This window comes from Musa acuminata, chromosome BXJ2-6 (assembly GCF_036884655.1).
Source record: "Musa acuminata AAA Group cultivar baxijiao chromosome BXJ2-6, Cavendish_Baxijiao_AAA, whole genome shotgun sequence".
Classification (NCBI taxonomy): domain Eukaryota; kingdom Viridiplantae; phylum Streptophyta; class Magnoliopsida; order Zingiberales; family Musaceae; genus Musa; species Musa acuminata.
The window spans coordinates 42,493,721-42,520,515 of NC_088343.1; the positions used below are offsets into that span (position 1 = coordinate 42,493,721).

General features: G+C 42.3%; 3 protein-coding genes across 4 annotated transcripts; 2 read left to right on the forward strand and 1 right to left on the reverse strand.

Moving 5' to 3' along the window:
• The first annotated feature begins 1,071 nt into the window (after positions 1 to 1,071).
• On the forward strand, positions 1,072 to 5,432 carry LOC103989649 (cyclic dof factor 1). Its single transcript, XM_009408564.2, has 2 exons — positions 1,072 to 1,308; positions 3,920 to 5,432. Exons 1-2 carry the CDS (start codon positions 1,159 to 1,161, stop codon positions 5,147 to 5,149), a joined length of 1,380 nt encoding a protein of 459 aa, XP_009406839.2. The 5' UTR covers positions 1,072 to 1,158; the 3' UTR covers positions 5,150 to 5,432.
• Positions 5,433 to 6,419: 987 nt separating this feature from the next.
• Positions 6,420 to 17,426, reverse strand: LOC135615726 (phospholipid-transporting ATPase 1-like). Of its 2 annotated transcripts, XM_065114618.1 has the most exons (8): positions 15,980 to 17,421; positions 15,344 to 15,650; positions 12,177 to 12,879; positions 11,967 to 12,090; positions 11,667 to 11,886; positions 8,115 to 8,570; positions 7,593 to 7,838; positions 6,420 to 6,599 (listed from the first exon to the last, which is right to left on the reverse strand). In XM_065114618.1, exons 1-7 carry the CDS (start codon positions 17,370 to 17,372, stop codon positions 7,613 to 7,615), a joined length of 3,429 nt encoding a protein of 1,142 aa, XP_064970690.1. In that variant the 5' UTR covers positions 17,373 to 17,421; the 3' UTR covers positions 6,420 to 6,599; positions 7,593 to 7,612. The 2 variants fall into 2 exon arrangements, 1 of the variants encoding a protein (XP_064970690.1); XR_010488131.1 differs by lacking the exons at positions 6,420 to 6,599; positions 7,593 to 7,838 and adding an exon at positions 9,029 to 9,110 and having other exon boundaries at positions 8,433 to 8,570; positions 15,980 to 17,426.
• A 5,089-nt stretch (positions 17,427 to 22,515) lies between these two features.
• On the forward strand, positions 22,516 to 24,528 carry LOC135615727 (transcription factor CSA-like). Its single transcript, XM_065114619.1, has 3 exons — positions 22,516 to 23,204; positions 23,443 to 23,907; positions 24,075 to 24,528. Exons 1-3 carry the CDS (start codon positions 22,871 to 22,873, stop codon positions 24,347 to 24,349), a joined length of 1,074 nt encoding a protein of 357 aa, XP_064970691.1. The 5' UTR covers positions 22,516 to 22,870; the 3' UTR covers positions 24,350 to 24,528.
• Positions 24,529 to 26,795: the final 2,267 nt, after the last annotated feature.

Here is a 26,795-nt window from a genome sequence, read left to right on the forward strand (position 1 = left end):
TTGGAAGTCACATAGCACATTAAAATCCATTCTGGATAAGTCTGAATCTTTGCAATGTCCTATTCAAGAAAAGACTGGAGAAGAAATATGACTTTGTTGGCTTTCAGGCAAAAATGTGTGAGCAAGAAAAGCCACAAGCAGCTCGATTGAATGCACAATAACATCAGGAATGCGTTCATCACAGAACTACAAGAAAAGACAGAAGAAGGACCTTACCAAAGTTGTCTCCTTTCACGGAGGAAAAGCTGAAAGCCCAACTTGTGGGGCGTTTGCAGCTGATGGTTTTCAGATCTTTCTGGTTTGTGGTTGAGATGGATCGACAGTTGGCTTTCACGATCCATTCGATCTGAGATCCACATGGTGGATGGCGATGAATCATTCCGTGTTTCTAATGGAAAAGATGTCGAGAAACCCTTCGCCTTATCCCTTTCCTCTCCGGCCTGCACTGTTCGTCTCTTCGCCGCTCACTGACACGCGGCGGTGAGGGAACGGGGAACATTTAGAAAAGGATGGCGGCTGGCTTGTACGAAGAGGGTGAGGGAGCGGTGACGTGGCAGCGAGCACCACCTGCTGTTGCCGGTCATGAATCCGCGAGATGAGTGGGATCTCATGCAAGGGTGCACACAACCACGAGTTTGAGATCCGGTCATGAATCCGCGAGATGAGTGGGATCTCATGCAAGGGTGCACACATCCACGAGTTTGAGATCCTATGTCTTGGTAAAGGCACCATGATGTGTGCAAATACTATATGGTTGGTCTTCAGCTGCGGGGCCCAAGATGATGGACACCTCCTTATTTGTGGTGGTCCCGCTCGGCCGAAACAGAGGATGTTTCGTCCAGGAACAAGAAAGAGCATCATTGTCGTGGCAGTTGTCGTGCACCCACGTTGGGGACCTTTTTCCAAGGCTCGGATGACGTCACCTACCGGGATTCCCAGCCACGGGAAAATTCGTGGCTCAGAACGTCTTCCCTTGCTGACTAGGACGCTCACATGGCACTCTTAACGCCCATCGATTACCGGCAACTCCCGGTCGCCCCCTCGATAAAAGAAGGAATTTTACCTTCCTTCGTCTCGCATTGAGCGCTGAGGAGGAGGACATGCGATTCGATTCTCCGTTGGAATCCTCGGGAGCAGCGATTGGACGGCGCAGAGAACATGTCCGAGGCCAAGGACCCCGCGATCAAGCTCTTCGGCACCACCATCCCCGTGGTGGCTTCCTCTCCGACCAGGATTGCGGATGCTGAGGACTCCGAGGTTGAGGCGGCGGACACGGAGCCCGTCGTGTCTGCGGCCGAGGGGCAGAAAGTGAGAAGAGAAGCCACCCACCTCTTTCTTTTTCTCGATTGGCCTTCCTTGTTTCTTCAGGGTTGCATCTAAAGATCTGGTTGTGGTTTCAGGAAAGATGGGTTCTTTTCCTCTTTTTCCTCGCTCTTTTCGCCTTGCCTCTGATTTCTTTATTGACATCGGCTAGTTCCTGGTTATAATCTCTCCTTCCTCTTGGATTTTATGTGGCCTTATACCTGATGGGGTGATTGCTAGAAGGAATTTCTGGTTCGTAGTCGATTCTTGCTATTTCGATCTTAAACATGATAAGATTTACGATCTTGCATCTCGTTCTAATAAGTTCTCCAGAAGTTTTTTCTCAATTACTCTGGGAATTTTCATGGATGGATGGTGATTTCCCTCTTTAGTGCTCCTTTTTTGGGCTCTCTTCATATTATGTTTCTAAGAGCCCAGACCAAAATTGCTTGGTTCAGCTTTCTACTATGTTCATCTTGACATCTTCTGTTCATTGAGTGCTTATGTTAGTTGGTGTCTGATTTTTGTTTTTATGTCAAGTGCTAAACTCTTCTTTTTTTTTGCTTATTGGGAACTTTTTTTCCGAAACTTGATATTGGCAACCCCTACAAAAATAATAAAATATAATTTTATTATTTACAATCTCTCAATTATCAATCATATCCTTATTCCCACAACCCCTTATTCCTACAACCCCTCGAGGGGGAGGAGGAGATGGATGATGATGATGATGATGATAGACTCATGATTAGGAGAGAAAAGAAGGAAGATGATGAGGATATTTACGTCTATTTGAAGAGGGATATCTTAGGAATATTAAAAGATCTTAAAATAAGATTGCAAATAGAAAAAATCAGTTGCCAATAGAAATCTCATCCTTTTTTTTTTTTTCTTGTTTTCCCTAATTTTTCTTAGCAAGAGTGAAAAAAAACTTGTTTGTTGTTCTTCTTATGATTTGTCTCTTTCAGCTTTGTTCACAGTGAAGGATCATGTATGAAGTAGAACAGCATACTGGTTTCATGTTCTGTTTTCTCTTTAGAAAGGTTAATTGCTATGGGATTAATCCTGTTTATGATGTTACATCTGCTACACCCGAAACCTAATTATGCATTTCGCAGAATAATTTCTATGAGAATTAAGGTTATATTCCATCCAGTTATTGATGAGAAAACAGTAAGGAAGAGAAGTAAGAAAAGATACATGAGGTTGCAACAGAAAGCACTGTCACTTGAAGATTTGTTGATTTCAGAGCAAGGATAATTTACTGTGGTTTTTTGGTAGGAGGATCTACTTGGGTGTTTCTTTATAGTTGTCTACAAGTGAAATTAGTGGATGCCAACATTTTAGTTCCATTAATCACAAACTTTTGGAAAATTTAGCATGTCACACAGCTGCAAATTTATTAGATACTTATGCTTCTCCACTGGGAGTACTCTGAAAGGATGTAGGTTAAGTTTTGGTTTCGGCATATACAGTACATTGTTCCATCGTATCTTACACTTTAAGTGCAACATCTTTATCACTTTATTCATCTTATTTTGCTGTGTGCTTATTGCTAGAATATCTTTGGCATGTCATCCATCTCTTGATAATGGAATGAGACTGAAGTGACGAATGTGTTCATGCTCATTATCAAGGAACTCAATTTTGGTAGTGAACCAGTTTCGTATCGGTCCATGGTTGGACCGGTACAGATATGATCCTTACCAACATACTGGCATATGGTGTGCCAACATATATATCAGTCGGCCGATGGTGTTTACAGGAAGAGTTAAAAAATGTTTCTTTTTATATAGTTATGTAGAGTATTCTTGTATTTCTGTGCCAGAGAAAATTCGGGGAGGGTTTTAGCTATGTAATTTTAGGGACAACACTATCCGTGTTATAATATAGTTTCTGTGATAATTTTTAGTATCGTCTCGAAGGTTGTCTATCAAGTAGCAATTTCACAGTTTAAGTGGATCTCATACTTTCAGGAGTGATGTTTTAGCATGTATAGCATTTAGGTTTGTTTATATGACACAAGATCAATATTCTACTCTACACAGGGGTCTCTATGAAGGAGAATGACAAGAACGGTCGGTCAGGAACGAATGAAGGAGGAACAGAGGGAAAAAAAAAAAAAGATTAGATTCATTTCATCTAAGTAAAAAAAGGAAGCTAACTATAGTTTGTATTCATGTAGAAAAAAATCTAAAATTGCTGGAAAAGAGAATATAGGAAGAATCACAGACGTGCATACAAAGTCTCGATCTTTTGGGGTTAACCTCATGGATCCTTTCCTTCCATATGGCTCTTCTGAAGGCAATACGATTAGGCAAACTAAGAGTCTTTGTTATGCTTTCTTGTGGTGTTCTTGAGCCTTCCTCTACTTTTGGTGTACTAATGCTTAATTTAACTCGCAGCGTTCTATCTAATGCCATTTCATATCTATATGAATTTTTGTTTATCGATTGAATGCCTTATTATAGACATGGTTTTGAAACTTCTTATCTGTACTTTGTTAGGGTAAGTTTTTGGTTTTGAATGCCTTAAGATATCGGTGCAGTCGCTGAAATATGCTACTTAACCTATTCTGCTGGATAGTTATTTATCTTAGATGGCTGTTATATTTCAGGATGCATCTGAAGAAGTCGACAATGTTTTGGCTACAGAAGCTGATGAAGAGGATGAAGGTGCACCAATCAGTTCATCTGGTTTGACCAGTAGCCATAAAGATGAAGTCAACAAAACCTCCATTGCAGATGAAAAAGCAGCAGAAAAAGGCAAATCTGAGGACACCAAAACTGAGACTGATTGCTCGACACAAGAAAAGGTTCTCAAGAAACCGGATAAGATTCTACCGTGCCCGCGCTGTAATAGCATGGACACCAAATTCTGCTATTACAACAACTACAATGTTAACCAACCGAGACACTTCTGCAAGAACTGCCAGAGGTATTGGACTGCCGGAGGAACAATGAGGAACGTCCCTGTGGGTGCCGGCAGGCGTAAGAGCAAGCATTCGGTGGCTTTACAGTGTCGGAGCTTGGTGATTCCTTCAACCGGGTTACAGTCTACTCAACCGGACACTCCGAACTCGACTCATCATCAACGAGCTCTCCCGTGTGTGCCGACGTCCCCTGCAGGACCTCTGATCGGAAATGGCACCGTCCCTAGATTTGGACAAGAGGTTCCTCTCTGCGAGTCCGTGGCCTCTGTGCTCGGTATCAGAGGAGAGCAAGGTGAGACTGCCGATTCTGGCTCCACGATACGTGGAGACAACAGGGGGGAGCCTTGCTGTGCATCTTCTGACATGGAACGAAGCAGCGTGCAAGTTCACTGCAACGGACTTGCTACCTGGGCGTATCCATGGAGACCAACTTGGAACGATGTGGCTGCCATGGAAGCGCATTCTTGCAGACCAGAGAATGGCGATTGGAGATCGGTTCCGTGGGGTGCCGGAGCGGTGATGGCAGCAACACTCCCTTTCCCTCTCATGGCAGCTCCATTTTGGGGCTTCACCGCCTGGCCAAATGGGACGTGGAATGTATCTTCTACGAGCAACAGAGGTTGTTCAGGAAATGACTCGGCGACTTTGGGGAAGCATTCCAGAGATAGCAACTTAGAGAGCGAGGCGGAGACGATGGAGAAGTCTTTGTGGGTTCCGAAGACTCTTAGGATAGATGATCCAGAGGAGGCTGCAAAGAGTTCGATATGGGCTGCGTTAGGTATCAAGCCTGACATGGGTGGTATCATCTTCCAGTCCAAGGCCGAGAAGAGAGCTAATAAGTCGGATGTCGCACGTATATTGCATGCAAATCCTGCTGCATTGTCCAGATTCGAGTCATTCCAAGAAAGCACATAGAAATCCTGCTTAGGTTTGTGACAGAGAAAGCAGGATGACCAAGTTCCTGTGCTGCTCACACGCAAGCAGGGAAGAGCTCGGCTTGTCAACAACACCTGATGTTGTGCAGGAACTCCATGTTGTAAATACAAGAGGGTGCAGTCTGTACCTTCAGATTTCTACTCCAGAGAAATAGTTCAGAACAAAAAAGCATAGCGTTGGAACTGAGCAAGTGCTGAATCTTGAATCAATAATATCCTTCTAGCACAGAAGAATAAATTTGACTTGTGTTTTTGTGTGGTCATTGGTTGTCTTTATGACTTCCTTTGAAATCTGTGAGCCATTTACATTTATGAGCCAACTAAAAGGTCTCCAAAACCTTGCTTTTAGACACACCTGCATGATCTTGCATCTAATGACATTTCTCTTTGGGCATATAGCTTTAATGCAGCAACTGCCACTGACATTATCTGTTTTCATCAGTTCTATGACAATGCCTGCAATATTTTGAGCATGAGTTGCTGAGCATGACATTGATTTGTTTGCTGAGGTTTGTACACATTTATCATGCCATAATAATAATAATCCCTGCCACCTGTAACCTTGGTTTTCTTTTGCTGCACAGCTGAGTCCAACTCTTTTATGGCATTGATGTGTTTGATGAGGTTTGTATACATTTGATAAGAGCAATGAATAAGAATTCTGTGCCACCAGCAGGCTTGGTTTCCTCTTGCTGCAGCATGACTGACACAGCTGATTCCAACTCTTTTATGACATTGATTTGTTTGCTGAGGTTTGTATACATTTATTTATCATGCCATGATAAGAGAGCAATGAAGAGTGTCTCTGACACCTGCAAAGCTTGGTTGTCTCCTGCTGCAGCATGACTGACATGGCTGATTCCCACTCTTTTATGACGCTGATTTGTTTGCTGAGGTTGGTTTGTATACATTTATCATGCCATGATAAGAGGGATGAATAAAACCTCTGCCACCTGCAAGTTTGGTTTTCTCCTGCTGCAGAAAGGCTGACACAGCTGATACCAACTCTGTTGCCAAAAGGTCAGTTGACATCACATAGAATAGGTATTACTGTCAGCGACATTTCTTGCGTGGCGAAAATCCTTTGCTAATAGTTCTTCTGTTTTTTTAGTCTGGAAATTGTGCATGTTGTTCAAGATGTATATAGTCTTGGGTGAATTTTTTTTATAAAAATTTTTTAAAAAAATTGTCAGTTAGCATCTCAATTTTTTTTAAAAAAAATTTGAATATTTTTTTTAAAATGATATTACCTTTGTCGACCATCGCATCCGCCTAATATCATCACCCTCGTCGTCCTCGCTCATAACCCCGTCTCCTAAGGTGACGATGGAGGCAACGATAGTCCTCGCGCCTCCTCCTTCCTCAAACAAGGAAAATAGGCAAGGACGTTGGTCACAATCCCTTATGTCTATACCTTTATCGCTGATCACCTGTGTCATAAGTGAGGACAATGAGGGCAAGGTGCGCAAGATGATTTTGATAGGAGCTAACGAAGGCAAAGGCAAATCCGATGGAATAGTGAAGAGAAGAGTTAGGACGATAGTAGGTCTGAAGAGAGATAATGAGATGTACGAAAGCAGAGACGATACAGAAAAGTGAGGGCAATAGTGTAAAATGAAGGCAACAACGAATCCAACGAAAGAAGAGTAAACTAATTATTTCACGCAAGAGAGAAAGCACTCTATGAAAATTTTTGAAAGTTGAGACCTAACTAAGAATTTCTCAAAACTAGAGGGTTTTTTTTTTAATTCACCTTGTACTCTTTTATGATATGTTGCCGTTGTGTTTATCAAAATTTCATATGGCATAAAAATCATGGCATAAAAAGACTGTTTTCATTTGTATTGTCTCATATTTAATCAACCATGAAGGCTTGAATAAATCGGATGCACCTTTTGTTAAACACCAATTTGGCTATCTGCCAATGGTAGTACATAACATTATGATTATAGAATCAACTCTTACATGTACATATAAGAATTTGCAGGATTTTTCTCATTTTTGCTGAAACTTCTGACCACTACATTGATGAGATGTAGATGTGCCATTTTATTCTTCAACTTAGTAATCACAATCTATTTTTCTTGCAATAAACCTATAAACAATTTGTCTACATTCTCATGCTGAAAGGAAACATCTTTATCTAAACTAAGATAGTGAGGAAAGTTGAAATAGGCTGACAGCTCAATAAGTAAAGAAGCAATTGGAAATGTGCACATTCAGTTTGGCATAAAATACTGGTATCATTTCATTTAGGGAAAAAGGGACAGTTTGACCTTTTAAGAACAGAATATTCTATTTAGATGTAAAGGGATAAGATCACCCAGATAGACATATGTAAACAAACTTCACAAAGAATCTAACAGCCAAAATAAATCTATATCAGTATACAAAGTAACAAAAAAAAAAAAGTTAGGGAATACCCGAAAGGACAAAATAAAAGTCATGAATTCGGCTGCTGATGATCTGAAGAGGACCTCAATAGAGCTTCTAGGGCTCCGTCATGTTTTCGCTTAGCAACCTTCTCGATTTCCCTAACGATTTGTACATCGTCAGGTTTTAAGTATGAAGCAAACGCCTTAACCACAAAACGCGGAAGCAATGCCAACACCAAGATGCAGAGTAAGCAGAGCCAAAATAATTTGGTAGCCATTAGATTATTGATGGCCCTGACATATATAACAAATATGTATTAGAAATATGCTTTAAAAGCAACAACCCTTTCATGCATGTATGCAGCCATCTCTTAAAGAGAATGTTCTGATGTATTGATCTTCTTTTGCTATGAATGAACTTGCATTTAGTCTTGTCAGATTTAATTAATTTCTCAATGTTTAAGTAGGATCCCTGAATTTACACTAAGGATTACATGAAAATGCCTTACTGACTTAGAAATCATGCATGGACAGAAACTAAAATTGCAGGGAAAGTTTGAGAGGAAATACCAGTAACCAGGCATTGAAGGTGAGGCATCTATTGCCACTATACAACCCATTGCTATAGCTGTGACACCCCACAAAGTCACAAGTAGAATCCAGTTCCAACTGAACACATCCATGGCCAAATGTATGTTCACCAACAGGACAACTGAAACAATCCATATATCTCCTAAGCTGGAGTCATCTAATGTCCCTGAATAAAAGAGAAAAGGAACAAAGGCGGTAACTAGGCTCTGCCAAACGGAATCCAACATAATCAGAACAAACAACTTTCGGTTGTAACGTTCATCTCTAAGCCCAGGTCCGTAGAGTTGGGGGTAACTTAGCAGAGTCCCATGGCTCAAATCCTGATCATATATTCCAACGATTACAGTCGGAAGTGCAGTATAAACAGCTGAATATAGAAACCCACTGGCATCAGTTATAGGGCTTATCAAACTGAATGCTGAGAAAAATGTGTACCTGCAGTTAACAGCCCATAAATTTCAGTTAATGTATTTCTCACATGAGGCAATTGTTATTCACTATAGATAAGCAGCATGATCAGATAAAGGGGGAATCTTAAGATGTAAGAGACCTATACAAGAGTATCCCTTAGCCAATACATACACAACCACAGCCACCACCTGATATGCAAAGTTCACGAAGAATAGGGCAGAAACTACAAAAGAAATTACCTTAGTCTTGGTTCAATCAAGATGTCTCATGAGATAAGGTAGGATGATCTCAGATTATGCAATCATCCAAGAATAACGTCGCATGAAATTAAATTGGGTTAAGGTCTATTTTAGCCTATGTGGTTTTGGCCATGGACCTCTTAAGCCCTTATGGTTTACTCATGTTTAAAATAACCTATACATTTTCAAAAACGTAGTATACGAGCCCCTCCCGTCAAGTTTGAGTTAACAGACTGTCACGACCTTAGCTGGTTTTGCCTAAGGCGTGCGGCACCCTCGCGCGTCCGTCCGCAAAGGTCAACCTCCCCGAAGCCTCCCATTGTCCCTGAGGACCAACAAAAGAGAGAACGGGTTAAAGAGAACACCTCAATCGGGATCCACAAGCAAACATGTCCGAAAAACATTTCATAGACAATGCAAATTACAAACAGACTTTACAAGCTCTGAATAGTTGCACAACAAAGGGTAAAATGATCCATTACAGACCGAAAAGCTCTCGCACGTGTCTACATGACAACCTTTATTTACAAGCCTAAAGAGGCCACCAACCCAACTAACATGGGACTATTTAGCCTTCGGCCGCCCCTCTACCTGCTGTACAAGGTATAAACGTGCCTAAAGACAACGGACAGACATAAGCATTACATCCAACATCTTGTTTAGAAGTTTGTCCGTTACAAGACGTTAAAGTATACTTACGTGACATCCTGACTAATAATAAATTATTAATATAATGACACGTGTAATTTAGGGTTAAGATTCATTTTAGCCCCTGTGGTTTTGGCCATGGACCTCTTAAGTCCTTATGGTTTACTCGTATCTAAAATAACCCTTACATTTTCAAAAACGTAACATATAAGCTTCTCTCGTTAAATCTGAGTTAATAGACATTAGAGTCTACTTATATGACATATTGACTCACAATAAACCATTAATATAATAATACGTGTAATTTAAGTTAAAAAAAACTAAGACCTCCATCAATGACGGGAGGAGGTATCGTCGTGGAAGCGAGTGTTGCTGCTGCCTAGCAAGGCGCTATATGCACGCAGCCTCTCCTGCATTGATGACGAGTTCATGAGCTTTCGGATGTCACTTGCCAGCTCCAGGGTGTATGCCAATTAGTCGCCCATCACGGTGTTGCCCGCCACCACGAATGGCACTCACTCTGATTCCGATGAGTACCTCCATACCTTGTAAGCCACCTCTCCCGCGAAGCATGACATCACGAAGATGGAGAGCAGGCGGAAGGAACGGTTGAGCTGGTCCATATATCCCTCCTGCACCCGCTCGCTCTCCTCGACCAACTTGTCGAGGAAGAGGAAGCGGCGGAGGCCGTAGCGACGGACGAAGGCAAAGAGCAAAGATAGGAGAGGTCGAAGGCGGAGGTGACGGAGAGTTGGACCACCACGTCATAGGCACGACGGGTGGGGGCGCAGAAGAGGACGAAGTGGGAGGCGGTAGAAACGAAGATGCCCAAGAGGAGGAAGAGGGACCAGGAGACCATTGGGTGCCTAGCGTCGGACTGGTTGACACACATCCACTTGAGGCAGGACCGGAAGCTCATGAGCTCATTATTAGCGTGGGAGAAACTGCGTGCGTACGATGCTCTACTAGGTAATAGCGGCTCGGTGCTGCTGGTGGTGGTCGCTTCCACGACGACGTCTCCTCCTGCTATTGATGGAGGTCTTAATTTTTTTTAACTTAAATTACATGTGTTATTATATTAATAGTTTATTGTGAGTCAACATGTCATATAATCAGAATCTAACATCTGTTAACTCAGATTGACAGAAGAGGCTTATATGCTACGTTTTTGAAAATGTAGAAGTTATTTTAGATACAAGTAAATCATAAGGGCTTAAGAGGTCCACGCCCAAAACCATGGGAGCTAAAATAAACCTTAACCCTAAATTATACGTGTCATTATATTAATGGTTTATTATGAGTTAGCATCTCACGTAAGCAGACTCTAACGTCTATTAACTCAGGCTTGACAGGAGCGGCTTATATGCTATGTTTATGAAAATATAAGGATTATTTTAAATACGAGTAGACCGTAAGGACTTAAGAAGTCCATGGCCAAAACCACAAGGGCTAAAATAAACTTTAACCCAATTAAATTACAAACTAATAAACAAAAAGATCATCAAATTATTGCAAATGTCATACTACCATGCAAGGGAGAACTTAAATAAAAATTAGAATTGTAAAATGATTAACATTCACATTCAGTTAAACTTATTCTTGAAAACCGCCATTAAATTTTGAAGGAATGGTCATTCATTAAATGACAATCAATTAATTTCACCTCAATAGAGAAAATGTACCGATGAGAAAATATAACTTGGACTGAATGCACACAATCATAAAGTGTAAGTTGATTTAAATGCAAAACCATACAAAACAGCACACATTGATATGCTCTATTAGTCTCTGATCATTCCTATTCAATTAAGCTAGATAATTAACAAGTCAAACAACTAACTTATCATAGTTTTGAAGCATGTCACAAAATATGTTTTTTTGGATCCATCCAAATAATTTTGTATAACTTAATTTGCATGAACATGAAAAGATCTTAATATCCAATATTAAGAAAGTCATATGAAATGATGGATTTCAATTGCCATTACAAGACAAAGAATCCTAAAAGAAACAAAAATCTCCCTAAGATAAAGAAAGCAACATATAACTGCTCTCCTCAACATAGAGAAAGCAACAGGGAATATATTTGAAAATTAGATGTAATTTTGAGACTTAAATTTTAACCATTTCTTGTTTTTTATACTTTAGGTTTATATCATTTCCTATTCAAAGTAGAAGCAGACTATGATTTCAGAAGGTTAAAGGGACTACAAGTATCACTTACGATGCTTACCAGAAAATCAAGAATACAACCACAGAATTCCTGTAAAAGTTGTAAATAATCATGTAACCTATGCGTTGGTAATTCCAGTGACCATGTACGAGTAAAAGCGGAACCAAAAATCTGAACTGTCCTATGGCAAAATCTGATGCCATAACTGCTTGTCGGCCCTCCTGGCCGCTGATGCCAATGCCAACATCAGCCATTTGTATCATTGAGACATCATTTGCACCTGGTCCATAAGGAAAAAGATCATGTTACAACTTACAAGTATCAATGACAAGCTCCCTCATGTTACCATAAGATTCTTACCATCACCAATAGAAAGAGTCATGTCGTTTGTTCTCTTCTTTATAAGCGCGACTATTCCAGCCTTTTGCAATGGAGCCACTCGGCAACACAAGACCACATCGCATGTAGTGGCTACTCTGTATAGCTGCCTCACCCAGATGATGGAGAATCAGTATGTAGAAGGAGCAAATAAAAGAAGAAACTAAAGACAATAACCTAATCAGCATTTACCCCATCTTCTAATTCAGTTTCAAGAATATGAACCAATGTAGGGCCATCAATAATTAAGGCCACAGGAACTGTAGCAGAACCAGTGCTCCCTCCATCAGTCTGTGTTCTTGAAATTGTCAGTTTTTCACACATGGTAATGGCATCTTCAAGACTCTGTTTACAGGATTCCTTGGAATGGCTGTTTATTATGATTTGGCTCATATTGTTGGATATAAGCTTACATGAATACCCAATAGATATAGCAGTTTCTCGTTTATCCCCTGTTAGAACCCAAACCCTCATTCCAGCTTTTCTTAGAGACTCTATGGCCTCAGGCACACCTTGCTGCAGTTTATCTTCAATTCCAGTAGCCCCCAAGATTCTGAGATCAGACTCTACCTGGCTTGCAATGTCACCAAGTAGGTCTTCCCTTCCAGATAATGATGTGCTTGCTATATTATAACAAGCCTTCCAGTTCTCAAATTCTCTGCCACTCAAATCCCGCATACCAATTACCAAAGTTCTTAGACCCAAAGAAGAGTAGGCGTGAAGATGCATCTCAGTTGCACGTACTATCTCCAAATCAAAGGATCTATCAAGAATGCTGAACATTGCACTGTCTGCACCTTTAACAAATAGTTTTACGGAATTGTCAGGGCAGCAAATTACAGCTGACATTCTCTTTCGGTCACTATCAAATGCATGAAGGCCCAAAACTTCAAACCTGAACTGACAACAATGACATAATTCAACAAGATAATGGCTTCTGCTAAGAGATGTTGAAATAAAATTTACTTGTACACAAAATACAGCAAATCATTTAGTCAATTGTCATTTGCAAACAAATGAACATGAGATCCAATAGAAGAGCATGGTTACTCATCGTGAATCATCACACTGTCACGGACTTAGCTGATTTTGCTTAAGTCGTGTAGCACCCTTACATATCTATCCGCAAAAGGTCAGCCTTTCCGAAACCTCTTGTGGTCCCTTAAGAATTTACAACAGAGAAGACGGATTAGAGAACTTGTTTAACTCGGGATCCATAAACAACCATTTCAGCAAGTACTTGATAGACAATACAAATTATAAACATGGACTTCGCAAGCTATGAACGGTCATGCGACAAAGGGTCCAAGGTGGTCCACCACAGACCAAAGCCCTCACAAGTACCCACATGACACTACTATGGAACAAGACAGCGAACCAGCTCTAGACAATACCCTAAAGGCCCATTCAACCATGTGCTATCTAGGTAGCTCTTGGGTGTTGTATTGGCTAACACTCTGCACCACTCTACAAAGTTAGAAAATCTCCAAAATGACTGCCTGGATAGCCTGTTTCTAGGCAGTTATGCCTCTATGTGACGACTACACACAACCAACGTTTATAAGCCTGAAACGGCCACAAAGCCAACCAAACTAGGTCTGCTAGGCCTACTGCAAGTCCTCTACATGCTGTGCAAAGCATGAACAAAAGATATGTATGTCTGATATGGACATACATGAGCATTCAATTGAACGCTCTTTGTACAGCTTTGTCCGTGACAACACGGATGATTTGAGAAATCAATTTGAGAAAAAGATATGCATCTCCCGCTTCATATGCTATAATAATGGACCAATAAGTAGTCGATACTAAACAACTGCAAACATATCGAATCTTGAATTAGTCAACATCCTAGGTGTACTCTAGATATGCTAGGATGATGGTAATGAGAGTTAGAGATGTCCACCAAAAAGACCGCAATTATAAATAAAATCTGTTTCTTTCTTTAAAGTAAACAGATCCAAAATATGCATCTCCCGATTTGAGAAAAAGATATGCATCTCCCGCTTCATATGCTATAATAATGGACCAAGAAGTAGTCGATACTAAACAACTGCAAACATATCGAATCTTGAATTAGTCAACATCCTAGGTGTACTCTAGATATGCTAGGATGATGGTAATGAGAGTTAGAGATGTCCACCAAAAAGACCGCAATTATAAATAAAATCTGTTTCTTTCTTTAAAGTAAACAGATCCAAAATATACCTTATTTGATACAAATATAAAAAAAAAATCCAGAAAACTAATACAATTAGAATACAAAGGTTCCAATTGTTTTGCAAACTTCTAAGCAAGTTTCTTAGCATCAAGTGTAGCTTGATAATTCACCTAGTTCATGCATTAACATGGTCTTATTTGACCAAATTAGGCTGTCATGCACCTCCAAATAAGATCTCCTTGCTTAGCCACAGTGGACAAGCTGGTGGCTAAGCCCCAAGAGTCAGCCCAGTTCTTGTCAGGGCCTCAGTGCTGCTTGGAGCCTACACTTAGTTTTCTCCAGATGCAATTCATGTCCAGGTCAAATTCCACGCCCATGGCTCCCAGTCAGGCCCATCACCCCTCCAAACCAGGTCCTAACACAGTCTAAGTGCTACCCAAAAGCCACTGGAATTAGCTCTCATTGGATCATCATACCAGGTAGGACAAGAGCATCCTATGCATGCAAAGGGTCAACTTCCCTAACATGACCCCTTGACACATACGTCGACCAAGGAGATCAGTTGACAGAAGAACTTGGAGTAATGGCATTCTATTTTGACTAGGAAATCATACTTCCAAAAGGGAGATGCTTCATCTTTGCCACATTTCGGCAATAATCACCTCTTGCAGAATTCTCTGAGTTCTCCACTCATTATCTTTATTTTCACTATAATGAAATAGGCTTCCCTACTACATCTTAGAATGATGAAGCAAGACTTTCTACAAGGCAAATCCTTCTAGAAAAGAAAGGGCATGGAGACAGCATGTTAGTCATTTACTTATGAACTAAATTTATTCTATACGAGTGACAATTTGGAAGTCAGTTATACGATTCATGGGAAAGTTAGGAACCCTTACAAGACCCTTAAGTTCAATAATGCATGAGGATCATCCAGGTTATTATGGGTCTAAATGTCCCGGGATACGTCGTAACCCACCTGATTAATAAAAAGTCTCATGTTACCCAGCATATAAGTAAACTTCAAGCAGTTTTTTAGAGTCTCAAGAATATTGCACGCCCTTACTTTTTAGAGTCTTAATCGAGAACATTCTTGATCGACACCTATAGAAATTTAGCACCACTTGAACCAGATGGTATGAAAAAAACTAGGAATGCAACACCAAACAACTGAAAAATGACAGAAAGAAAGGAGTACCTCTGTCTCTCCCCAAGAACATCAATGGTAATATGCCCGGATGTTCTTTCTATTAGCACAAAACCATAGGCTGCAGCAGCATACACCAATGCCTGTTCGTCCGGCGAGTCACCCTGATAATCTATCAGTTTCACTGCTGGATCAGATGTATCCAATACCTGAGGCACAATGGTGTTACACGTAGCCAATGCAAGGAAAAAACTAACAGCATATAATCCTGCTTCTGTGTCCCTCTCGGTCTCTAACAGTCTCAGGAGCTTGTGGTCAGTATTAACCATAACTTTCGGCCTCCAAACTTGACCATCAACTGCTAGCAACATGATAGAGTAAGTGATTAACGATAGGTTAATCACATCCAAAACATAATCAGAAGCACAGTTCAATAGTCATCTTGAAACAAAACATAGTACCCAGTGTTCATAACCTAGTGAAAATTCAAGAGCAACCAGGACATAAAAAGAAATATTTTCTAATGAAGTGCAATGTGGGTGCTCCAGTGAAGGAAATACGACCACAATGTAGCATACATTCTACTGCTAAATTGAGAGGGACATCACATAGCTACAGTTCATTTATCAAGAAACACATATATTGGCATTATAAACCACAAGGGAGCAATTGCAGAGAAGATACTACCTATGGTGGGATGAGGGGCAATCTCGCCGGGTGTCAGAGGCTCTCGACAAACATAATCAATCCCATGAATACTGGCACACTGGAAGACCATCTTATTCTCCGTGAGAGTTCCGGTCTTATCCGAGAACACATACTTGATCTGCCCCAAGTCCTCGTTTATATTCAAAGCCCTACACTTGAGCTTGTTGCCGGTCGCCTCATGGCACATGCTCTCGTCCTGGGTCATCATGAACGATTGCATCAACCTCGACAGCTCCATGGATATGTAGAGCGAGATGGGAATGAAGTTCTGGAACCTAAAAATGGACTTCAGAAATGCAAACAGCATCTCCAGCCCTAATCCATTATACAAATAATCCCTTGGCGGAACCCTGGAGTAGTCCTTCCGCCGATAGAACGGCAAGGTGTCCAGCTTATCCCTGTTGCTGTGAAGCCAAATCACAGTAGAGATCGCGATCAGTGAGCAGATTCCGACCATTATGACGGCGAGCACGATGATTTCGCGGTTCATGCGGGTCTCCAATCGACTGCGTTTGGAGGGCGCGCCGGAGTTGTTGAGCATTACCTTGGTCTCCGTCCCGATGTAGACGGCGACGCCGACGACCCAGGAGGTGTTCTTGATGTCGCAACCGCGGAGGACGATGTTGGTGGGACCGAGCGGGATCCTGGGGCCGTCGCCGCGGAGCTCGATGGTGGCCTGGAATCTATAGATGTTGAGGTTGGGTGGCTCACAGCGGATGATGGCGCCGGCTAGGGCCTCGGGGGCGAGCGCGGCGGTCTCGAGCTTGGCGTAGCAGCTCTTGAGGTTGGACTCGCCGTCGAGGTTGATGGTCTGCACGTAGGCGACGCCGGTGGGGTCGCTGGTGGCGAGGAGGACCATGTCGCAGGGGATGGTCTCGTTGGCCCCGACGCGGACGAGCTCCCCGACGCGGATCTCCTTCCACTTCTTCCTGACGGTGGAGGCGGCCTGCTGTGAACGGAGGGGGAGGACGGAGGCGGGGCGGTTGTTCTCGGCGGTGTCGGAGCGGTGGCGCTGGTAATCCTCGTAAGCGTCCTTGATGGCGGTGAGAAGGAGAACGGTGCCGAGGGGGAGGAAGGCGGTTTGGCGGCCGAAGACGGTGAGCTGGGGGATCTGGTTGAGGAGGGCCAGCGCCAGGAAGTAGATGTAGGCGACGCGGCGGAACTGCTCGAAGAGGTTGCGGGGGATGAAGGTGAGCAGGGAGTACTTGGTGGTGCGGATGGCGTTGCTGGCGGCCACGTCGGCGCCAGGGGACGAGGACCGGTCCGGGTCACCGACGAAGACCAGGCGGGCGTCCTGGGGGTCGCCGGCGGCGGAGGCCATGGAGGGGAGGAGGGGGAGGGAAAGCTTGGCAGGGGAGGAGGAGCTCGGCATTCCGGTTAAGGAGGTGGAGGAAAGAATAGAGTCGTCGGAGAAAGATGCCACCACTGTTTCTTCTTATTAAAGAATACGTCGACCCATCCGGAGGCCTTTTGTCGCAAATGCTTTACTGGAAGTGGGTCCCACTGGATCCGTTGAGGAGACTGTCCGCCTGTCTAGAAGAGAACGAAACGGGGCAAGATTTGTGCGGGACGCGAATGACTTCCGAGGAGTTGACGAGGGAAGTCCTTTTTCGATGTCTGCGTGGGCCCCGGTCCCACGTCAGTGGAAAGACGGGCACGGATTTTGGGTTGCCGCGGTGATGAGTAGCGAAAGTGTTGCCCCTTTGCTTCGCGTGCGCGCGACGACGGCACCTCAAAATCTCGTGATCCAATAATTTAGAATCCGTAAACACCGCCATCAACTTAATTCTGAGCATAATAGTAATAGATTGACCTCACGCATACACTAAAGTTGATTCTCCTTCCACGCCATATGTGGAATTAAACTAATATGTCGCATGTAAAACATGTAGCAAAATACACAAAACATTGTTCGTACTAAAACACATGATGCGTAGGACAAAATACGAACCGAGTTCATGGTCGACGAGGTCATTGTGATCTCCGATGAACATGGGTGCATGGGAATCTCCAAACCTCTTCACATGGTCATCGTAATCTCTAATCATAACTTAAATCACCATCGACAAAACATGTCACAGCTATAAAATCACCGGTCGATTGATGTGCACGATATATGAGGATTTATCAGATTGTGGATTTGGGCTTCACTTGTCGGGTTGGGCTGAATTGGTCAGCCTGGGAAGAATAGTATGCGTAGGCGGCGCGCACTTGCAGCGGAAGAGACTGGGCCGTGATGGATGCCTGCGGCGGTCGATGTCGTCCGAGGAAGAGAGAGAGGAGGAGTGGGGTCATCTCCATCGCTGAATAAGTGAAGGGCTGAGAGAGGGGATGAATGTGGCCTGCTGCGCTGCCTCAAGAAGCATGCAGGCGTGTCTCTGCAATGTTGTTAAGAGAGAGAGAGAGAGACAGAGAGATTGGGATGACAGAGAGGATTTTTTGGATTTTGCTGTTGCCTAATAAAGCGGAGACAAATCCATGCGTCGGTGTTGTGTTCTTTTGGACGAGGGAGGAGGCACCGACTCGCTCTCTCATATTACTACTACGTGTGGTGAGTTCAGCCAACGCCAATGGTAGGGGAGGGAGGGAGAAGCACAAAGGAAGTTGAAAGAGAGAATTTAGTAGCAAGCAGTGGAAGGGGGGAGTCTCAACAAAATTAGTGTTTGGGTGCGCCAAGAAAAAGAGGAGGAGGACCCACCAGCACACATCCGGCCACGCAGCAAATCCTGCGCCCGATATTATTCCTCTCTTTCTTCAGCTTCGCTGACGCCAAACCAGCAAAACGATAACACGAACATGTCCGAGCCGCGACATGAGAGAGAGAGAGAGAGTGAAAAGAGAGGTTACCAAACCGGCCCGTTACAGAATGCAGCGATTAGAATAACAGATGGTTGAGTAGAATATTGCTATTCCTACAATCAACATGTTGGGTCTCACATATCAGACGACGGGAGATGTCACATCATCTCCAACGCTTATATAGGGTGATTCAATGAACCTAAATAAGGGTGTTCTAGTTTCAAAAGTGGTGGCCATGAACATTGTTGTTCTTTACACTGTACAAATAGAGTAATTAGGGCATGTCATTTGGTGAAACCAAGTTGAATTCTACAAAGAAGAATGTGAAGGTTCTTCTTACTAATATATTTGGAATGCTACCTAATCCTAATATATTAGTGATGAATTTCAATGATGGTACTAAGTAAACCAAATTCAAAGGGCAGGTTAAGGTTGGATTATGTTGCTGTTGATTTCTTCCATCCCTTTCATTAAGAAGAATCCATGAGATGCCTCTGGGTGATACCAAATCCTAATTCTCATGCAGCACACACAACAAAGTAAATGATAAAGTTTCTTCAAGTATCAATTGTCCAAGCCAAAATCAACTTCCATTTTGATTGCTCCCCTCTTGAAATAAAATTCTTATTAGGACCATCAGGAGTTGAAAAGGAAAAAGGATGAAAAGAAATTGGAGTCAACATGCATGATCCAACATATTACACCAAATAAGGAATGTAACTTCCATGATGTCAACAAGCTTGAAAGCAGCATTTCAATTTGATGGCTTAAAACAAAAATTGTGGTCCATCAACCATGATTGCTCACAAGCAAACTTAGTAAGATGTGAATTGAGAAAATGACCTATAACTGAACTAGTCCTTCTAACATGTTTGATAGTGATGGAAGATTGGCACATTTAATCTCTCTCTCTCTCTCTCTCTCTCTCTCTCTCTCTCTCTCTCTCTCTCTACACACACACACACATATAATATATATATATAAATATATATATAATTAATTAATTAATTACTGAGGACACCTATAATTTAGGTAACTAAGAAAACCAAAGTGGGAATTGAATACTTACAAAGTAGCTCAGGAAATGACACAGGAAAAAGGGCAAGAGTTGGGTCAAAGAAAGTGGCTTACCTTGGTGCTCGTTTTACTTGTGCTTTGTCTTCTTGTCGAGGAATACATGGCATGGCTGCGGTCTCACTTAGCTTCGCAACAATTGGCATGTACATATCTATCAGTGGCAGAAAAATATTATGATACAACACAAACATGTCTGCTATTAGATTTTCACATGGCTTTGAACACAAAAAGTGGAGCAAATGCATGTACCACCATGGCTGTTGTGATTGGTGAACAAAGCATTCACCAACCAGGACAGTCGTGAAGGAACTGCTGTTCTTACAGGAAGATGCAAACCCACTCATGCCACGAAAAAGGAGCAGATCTACATGCTAGCTCATGTGACTTGATGAGTGGTTCGAGACCTTGCTGGACTTTGTGGAGAACATAAGTCCATGGTAGCATGGAATAGGTCGAAAGACTTTATGAGCTCCTTTGTTCAAATTGTCTACACACTGTAGGAGAATCTAGTGCATTCCATACATCAATCACCTCACCCAGATCTCTGCCTCTTGTCTCACCTAGAATTTTAAGATAGTATACTTTCAGAGAGAAAATAAGTTGAGAACAGTCCCTCCTCTCTTTTTCTCTCCAACGTTTATGAAATGATCCAGAAGTATAACACCTACTACAAGAAGGCTAATGTAGACCTATTCATCTCCTTCTTTGCAAAGTTGATGACTTCTTTCCTGCTTTGCTTAAGCTTCAGAAGGACATCAACTGGTTGTCAAATAAGGATCAAAGGGGTTCCTAAGTTTATCATAGCAAAGCTGGCTGGTGGTTAACAAAAAGGAGTATGTCAGCTAAGAATGGTTGAGAGGTGACAATACATCACTTGGTTGTGTCTCTATCTACCGGCGTACTTTTCTTCTCTTTTTTTATTTCCTTATCTCTTATCAGGAAGGGAAATATTCTTATAGGAAAAGGGGACCGTTTCCATGAACCATTTTGTTGTTGCTACACCATGTATTTACTTAGGATTCTTTCCCATCCAATGAGCTATTGCCTGACCAAGGAATCTATATGCACTATAATCCAAATGGTTGTGGCATCAGAATTAGTCAAGAACAATTTATCAACATTATATTTGAGAGGACTCATTAAGTGGAAAAAAAATTAAGGCATCCTGTTATATGTGCGCATCAAATGATATATTTCTCCATACAAATAATCAAGTGTAATGGCCAATCCTAGTCAATGAAAACAAAGTTCAATAACAAGGTGCTGTGTTTTTTTTCAACCGGAACATGTTCTGTGGAGTACAGCTTGTGTTTCAGCTACCCAAGAAGACAACTAGATATAAGAGAATGTAGTATCTAAAGGCAAGGTGGTTGATTTAAGCAGTCAATATTGACTCAGAAAAGGTAAATGCTTGGAATTCTATTGCACTCATTCAAGAGACATATTCTTTCAGAGAAGCAAACAAGCAACCAAGTGGAAGAGAATAAAAGTGGAGGCAGGCTGATTGTTCCACAACACAATGTGTTCTGAAAGTGTTCTTGTCCTTCCAGTATATACACATATAGGTATTTAGTCGTCAACTGCAGTATAAAAACAGATATCTGTGAAGATTGATTGGCTACAAGATAAAAAGACTTGAATGAAGGCTGATTACACAGTGATGCTTCTGTATTGAGAATTGGGTGCAATGGACCTTCTCTAAGATACCGTAAAGAACTAAATAACCAGCTACCTTATGAAGTCTCAGTGTTTGTCAGAATGCACCTGGTCGAATTAGATGATCCAGATTCTTTAGAGTAATTAAACTATAAAAGAATATGGCATGTATTTATAATCGTTTTAGTTTTTATTCTCTGTTGTAGCAGGAGACTTTTGTCTGCTTGCGGGATTTCTTTTGCCTGCAATTGTTTGTACACAACATGCAGTGAAAGATGCAAGGGGAGAATAATTATGGCCCCAAGATGATGCAATCATTCTGTAGTCACATTGTCTGTTAGTTTGTGGCATATAATATTATTCCTAGTATTCTCGTTTTTGTTTCATAACTTAAAACTCTTTCTGAGAACTTAGCTAGTGGATGCAATTTACCCGAAATTCTAGCAGACAGAATGATGCCTTTTGACGGTGAGATTTAAATATTGAGAAGGCCCAGAAAACACAATCAATAAACTATTAATTGTGACCACCAAAACAGATTGCCTGAAAATAAACATATATATATATATATATATATATATATATATATATATATATATATATATATACACACACACATTGGATGTAAAGAAATAAAGAAAGGATAAGCATGGGAGGTAGGAACGGGACAAAAGTCTAAAGGCGCAGTACAAGTTCCACCAAATAGAAGTTAGAGAGGCATATGATGCAGCACAAAAGTTTAAAGGCACAGTACATCTTCCACTAAATAGAAGTTATAGCAAACATCAGATGGTTACTGTACTAATTCTATATGCTTTTTGTTTTTCTTTTGGCACCTTTTCTTTGCTTTGGAATTGTAAGATTGGTGGGGAGGTGGAAAAAGACGAGGAAAGTTCTGATGGCTTTGTTGAGTGTTAGAGAGACAGAGGCCACCATCACATATAAAAGTGTGTGGGGGGACTTGGAGTCCCAGACCCACACGAGCGGTTCTTCTTTGAACCTGTGCTTGCAAACCCCAAGTTCCCACACCCTCCTCTGAGCTATCAGTCTCAGGAAAAAAAAAAAAACAAGCAGAGAGAGAGAGGGAGAGAGAGACTCGTGTGGTTTTCTTCCTCCCAAGCATGTTGCTGTCTTTGCTGTCCTTTATTTGAGTTTCTTTCTTGGTGAACATCTCTTGGGGTCCTCCACCATCTCTCTTTACCTTATTTTTTAAAGCCCTATCATCTTCAGACTTGCCACCAGAAGCGGCTATTCATCAACTCCTCCTCGCCTGCTCACATCTCTGGAGTCCTCATCGGGTCATCCTGGTCCTTCGACTAAAACAAAGCAAAGCAACAAATGGCTCCGAATGAGCTAAAGCTCACGGGTGACATGGGGTTCCTCCCTCCGGTAGCACCACCATTTGTTACAGGCTCTACCCATGGAGAGAGGGAATGTTGGGGCTTTCAAGGCTTAGCAGAGGGGCATGGGAATCATGGGGATCGAAGGAGCAACAGGGAAGGCAAGGAGGAAGAAGCTGGTTATGGTCATGTTCACGGGAACGAACGGCAGCACAGGCCATGTGCTAGGGGTCATTGGAGGCCAGATGAGGATGCCAAGCTCAAGGATCTTGTCTCTCAACATGGTCCCCAGAACTGGAACCTGATTGCAGAGAAACTACAAGGAAGATCAGGTACTCCAAATGGAAAAGAGAAGATCTTTGTCAAGAAAATCAAAGAACTCCACCCACCAGTAGTAGTTCTCTAATTTTCTAGCTTAATCCAGTCTTCCTTTTCGTTTATTGGAAGGAAACTAGAGAAAAAAGAAAAAACCTGATCCATCTCCGTGTCTTGTAGAATAAATACATTGATGTGTTCTGCTGATTCATCTTCTTTCTCCTTGGTTCTGGATTTGGTTTTATATTTGGGTAGGGAAGAGCTGCAGGCTGAGATGGTTCAACCAGCTGGACCCAAGGATCAACAGGGACGCATTCAGCGAGGAAGAAGAGGAGAGGCTGTTGGCTGCCCACAGGCTTTATGGCAACAAGTGGGCACTGATCGCCAGGCTCTTCCCCGGCAGGACAGACAATGCAGTCAAGAACCATTGGCATGTGATCATGGCCAGGAAGCAGCGGGAGCAGTCCAATGCCTGCAGGAGAAGAAGGCCATCTGCTTCATCCTCTATCCCTTCCCTGCCTCACTCCCTCCCTAACAGGAAGGAGGTCAACCCCAGCAACAATGCATGCAGTGGTGAGTCAACCATCACCAGCACCAGAGATGAATCTGCTTCCACTTGCGCAGACCTTTCTCTCGGTTCCTTCACCAGCAGGATTGTTCCCAGCTTCCCTAATGGATACAGCCCCTCCCACCAGCCACATTCGTATCAAGCATTCAATGGTATGACCTTTCTTTCTGTTCCTTCAAAAATCCTCGTGTGTACTGCAGTCTGATTTGGCTTTTACTTCTCTTAACCTATGCCATGCCCTTTTTCTATTTCCATCTCTCTTGTGTTCAATATCACACCTTAGTTCTGGAGCGTGATCTCTGTTAGTTACTTTACCCAGGGTCTGATGGAAAGGTGGTGACTACGAGTAACAGGATTTATGTGAAGCATGGTGACTCTGGTGGAAGCTTTTTCACACATGGTGTTCCCAAGATGTTGGTCCCAGGGTTTGATCAGTCTGATTGCACTGGCACCGGTTCAGCTTCTGGGGCTTCAGCAAATGAAGCCGTGGTCTACCACATGACCAACAACACTCTGCACCATGGTGAAACAGAACATGGGGGAGAGAAGATCAGCTTGCCCTTTTTTGATTTCCTAGGTGTTGGAGCAACATAGGGAGGCTTAGTAACTCCTTAGGTACACTATATCTATAAAGGGGGTCCTTCTATAACAAAAGGAAGAGAGGTTAGAAAGAGAAAGGGCAAGGGGTGTTGAAGAACTCTGATCGTGTGTTGTCTATCCTCTGAGCTTTGTTTAAATTTTCAGATCAAACCAATTGATATGATGTTGCTTTATCTATGGACCAAGACAACATCTCGGAAAGTCTCAGGTATATTCTAAGTTGCAAGAACAGTGGAACTTCATCTCTCTTCTGCTTTGGATTCTAAATGCATGACAGTGGATGCATGTTCATTGCAAATGAAAATTTCCCTAAAAGCATGATTGTGTCCAGAAGTACTGTGGGTTAACAATCGCATTGAATAGGAGCTCTTTCACTAAATGAAGATTCTGTGTGCATGTCTCACATATGTGCATCAACTAATATACATATATATGAAAAATGAAAAAAAAATCCATGCATTCGTTTAATTACTGAAAATTATTCTGGTGAATCAGTTTAAGATGAATCTGGAAGGATCCATCTTGTTTTCTTTTTTCAAATTTTCCCTAGTTCCACTTAAGAATTTTCAAGTAGAATTCATGGGCAGATAAAAAGATGTGACCAAGATAATATGTGAAGGTAAATTTATAAAACCATACTTCAAAAAAAAAAAAAAACTAAGCTCCGCGATAAAGTTGATACATACCGGGACACGTTTCTGAGCAGGAAAACTTCTTTGACAAATACTGGGCATATTTATGTTTGACCACCATCAGAGGTAATTTATGGACATCTGATCATAGAAGTATCATTAATGTAAATAACAAGTAGAGATTTTCTTTTGAGCAACAAATCTACCACAAATATAGGAGAGAAAGTGCCTACCCCGTAGATTAGGGCTCTTAGGTCCATCCAGGAATAGAGTAATGTTGTAGAATGAAGGCTGGATGCTGCAGCGTAGAGCTTTTTCAAAATTGAATGGTTGTCCTTGCCGTGAACTTTAGCACAAGCTTTTGCATGATTGCTCTACGAACCACTTCTGCAACACAGCAATAAAATCAATATTTAGCAAGTCCAAGAATGGTGCAACCCCATGCCGCCAGCATCTCCTTTCGTGATGACCATGACACACTTACCCATGGGTGAAACTCTAGTCTCCCACGGTTAAAAGCGTCAAGCTAAGCGTTCCAAAACGTGGCTCCGAGTGCCACAGTGGGAACCAGCCAGGCGAAGTTTGGCTTCTTCTTGTGCTGCAACTCCACATCATGTCCTCGGCCAGACTCTCTGCCCCCCAGCGGTAACGGCCTCCCACCCCCCTTGGTAGGTGGAGGGTTTGGTAGCCGGTCTGACACAAAATCCTAGGGTTGGTCATGATTCCCACGGACCATATCGGGTAAGAGATCAGCAGGAGTTGTTGGGAAGCAGAGGCCTTTTGTGTTGGCTTCACGTTCCGACTTGGGAGGCTGTTGGGTGCTCAGAGATGCTGAAGACTGACAGTCCCAGCTCAATCTGAGAGTCCCAGCTCAATCATGGTGGTGACCAATAGTTACATTCAGTGAGAAGCTGAGAACCTTAAGAGAAAACATAGACCCCAGCCTGTTAGAGTCGATGCTTTCATCCACCTGACTGAGTGAACATAGTCCTCAAACCAGTTAGACCAATCCTTGGAGAAGAAAGCAACAGAGTAAAAAGCTGGAGTAAGATACATGTTACTGCCTAAAATTATGTTTGCTTTAGTAAAAAACGAAACTGTATGTGTCATACAGATGCTCAATGCTAGGTTATTGCAGTTGTACCCTGTTCTAAGATTCCAGAAAAGCAGTCTGCTTTCATTTAGAGAGCTGTCCCTGACAAAAGACTATGGCTGGGACTCCCTGGGGGGATGCTCCATCTCTCTTCGTTTTAGCTTAATGCAGAGAGGCAACTGTATCTTTTCTCCACCTTCACCAGTGGCTACGCCATCATGGTTGCTTGTTTGACGCATCCAACCTAAGGAGGTGCCATTTATGGGGTGTGGCAGGTGGTTCAAGAGACACCACAGCCAGATCCCACGGGTTCATAAATGTAGCTAAATGCTGCTGCTGAGTGCAGAGATTTGGGTGTTCCTTTCAAGAAGAATTTCAGCAATATGGACTCGAGGGTGGGAGAGAGAGCAGCAAGAAGAAAACTGCTGAAATGCTGCTGTCTAAAGTACTTAAATACTTATCCATGGTTTAATTTGGTTCTTTCAATTATAAATAACATGAAGAGAGAGAGAGAGAGAGAGAGAGAGAGAGACAGATTCATGATGATTCTCTAACCCCAATTTGCACATACTTACATTACATATTTAAATGAATCTTTGAGGAAAAGTAAACGCACCTGCTTTGCATTAGTGAATGGATGTCCACCATCTTTTGCTGGACCTAAATTTCACAGAGCAGGTACAATAGACTGTTAGTGCCATCAGCAACATTATTA

Excerpts from the sequence above, each read along its gene's own strand:
- LOC135615726 (XM_065114618.1), bottom strand. The coding sequence starts at position 17,372 with ATGCCGAGCTCCTCCTCCCCTGCCAAGCTTTCCCTCCCCCTCCTCCCC. Across the intron at positions 15,651-15,979 it reads TGCCCCTCATCCCACCATAG|TTGATGGTCAAGTTTGGAGG; the intron begins GTAGTATCTTCT and ends TGTTGCTAGCAG. Across the intron at positions 8,571-11,666 it reads GTTGTATTCTTGATTTTCTG|GTACACATTTTTCTCAGCAT; the intron begins GTAAGCATCGTA and ends TGTTAACTGCAG.
- LOC103989649 (XM_009408564.2), top strand. The coding sequence starts at position 1,159 with ATGTCCGAGGCCAAGGACCCCGCGATCAAGCTCTTCGGCACCACCATC. Across the intron at positions 1,309-3,919 it reads CTGCGGCCGAGGGGCAGAAA|GATGCATCTGAAGAAGTCGA; the intron begins GTGAGAAGAGAA and ends GTTATATTTCAG.
- LOC135615727 (XM_065114619.1), top strand. The coding sequence starts at position 22,871 with ATGGCTCCGAATGAGCTAAAGCTCACGGGTGACATGGGGTTCCTCCCT. Across the intron at positions 23,205-23,442 it reads GAAACTACAAGGAAGATCAG|GGAAGAGCTGCAGGCTGAGA; the intron begins GTACTCCAAATG and ends ATATTTGGGTAG. Across the intron at positions 23,908-24,074 it reads TTCGTATCAAGCATTCAATG|GGTCTGATGGAAAGGTGGTG; the intron begins GTATGACCTTTC and ends TACTTTACCCAG.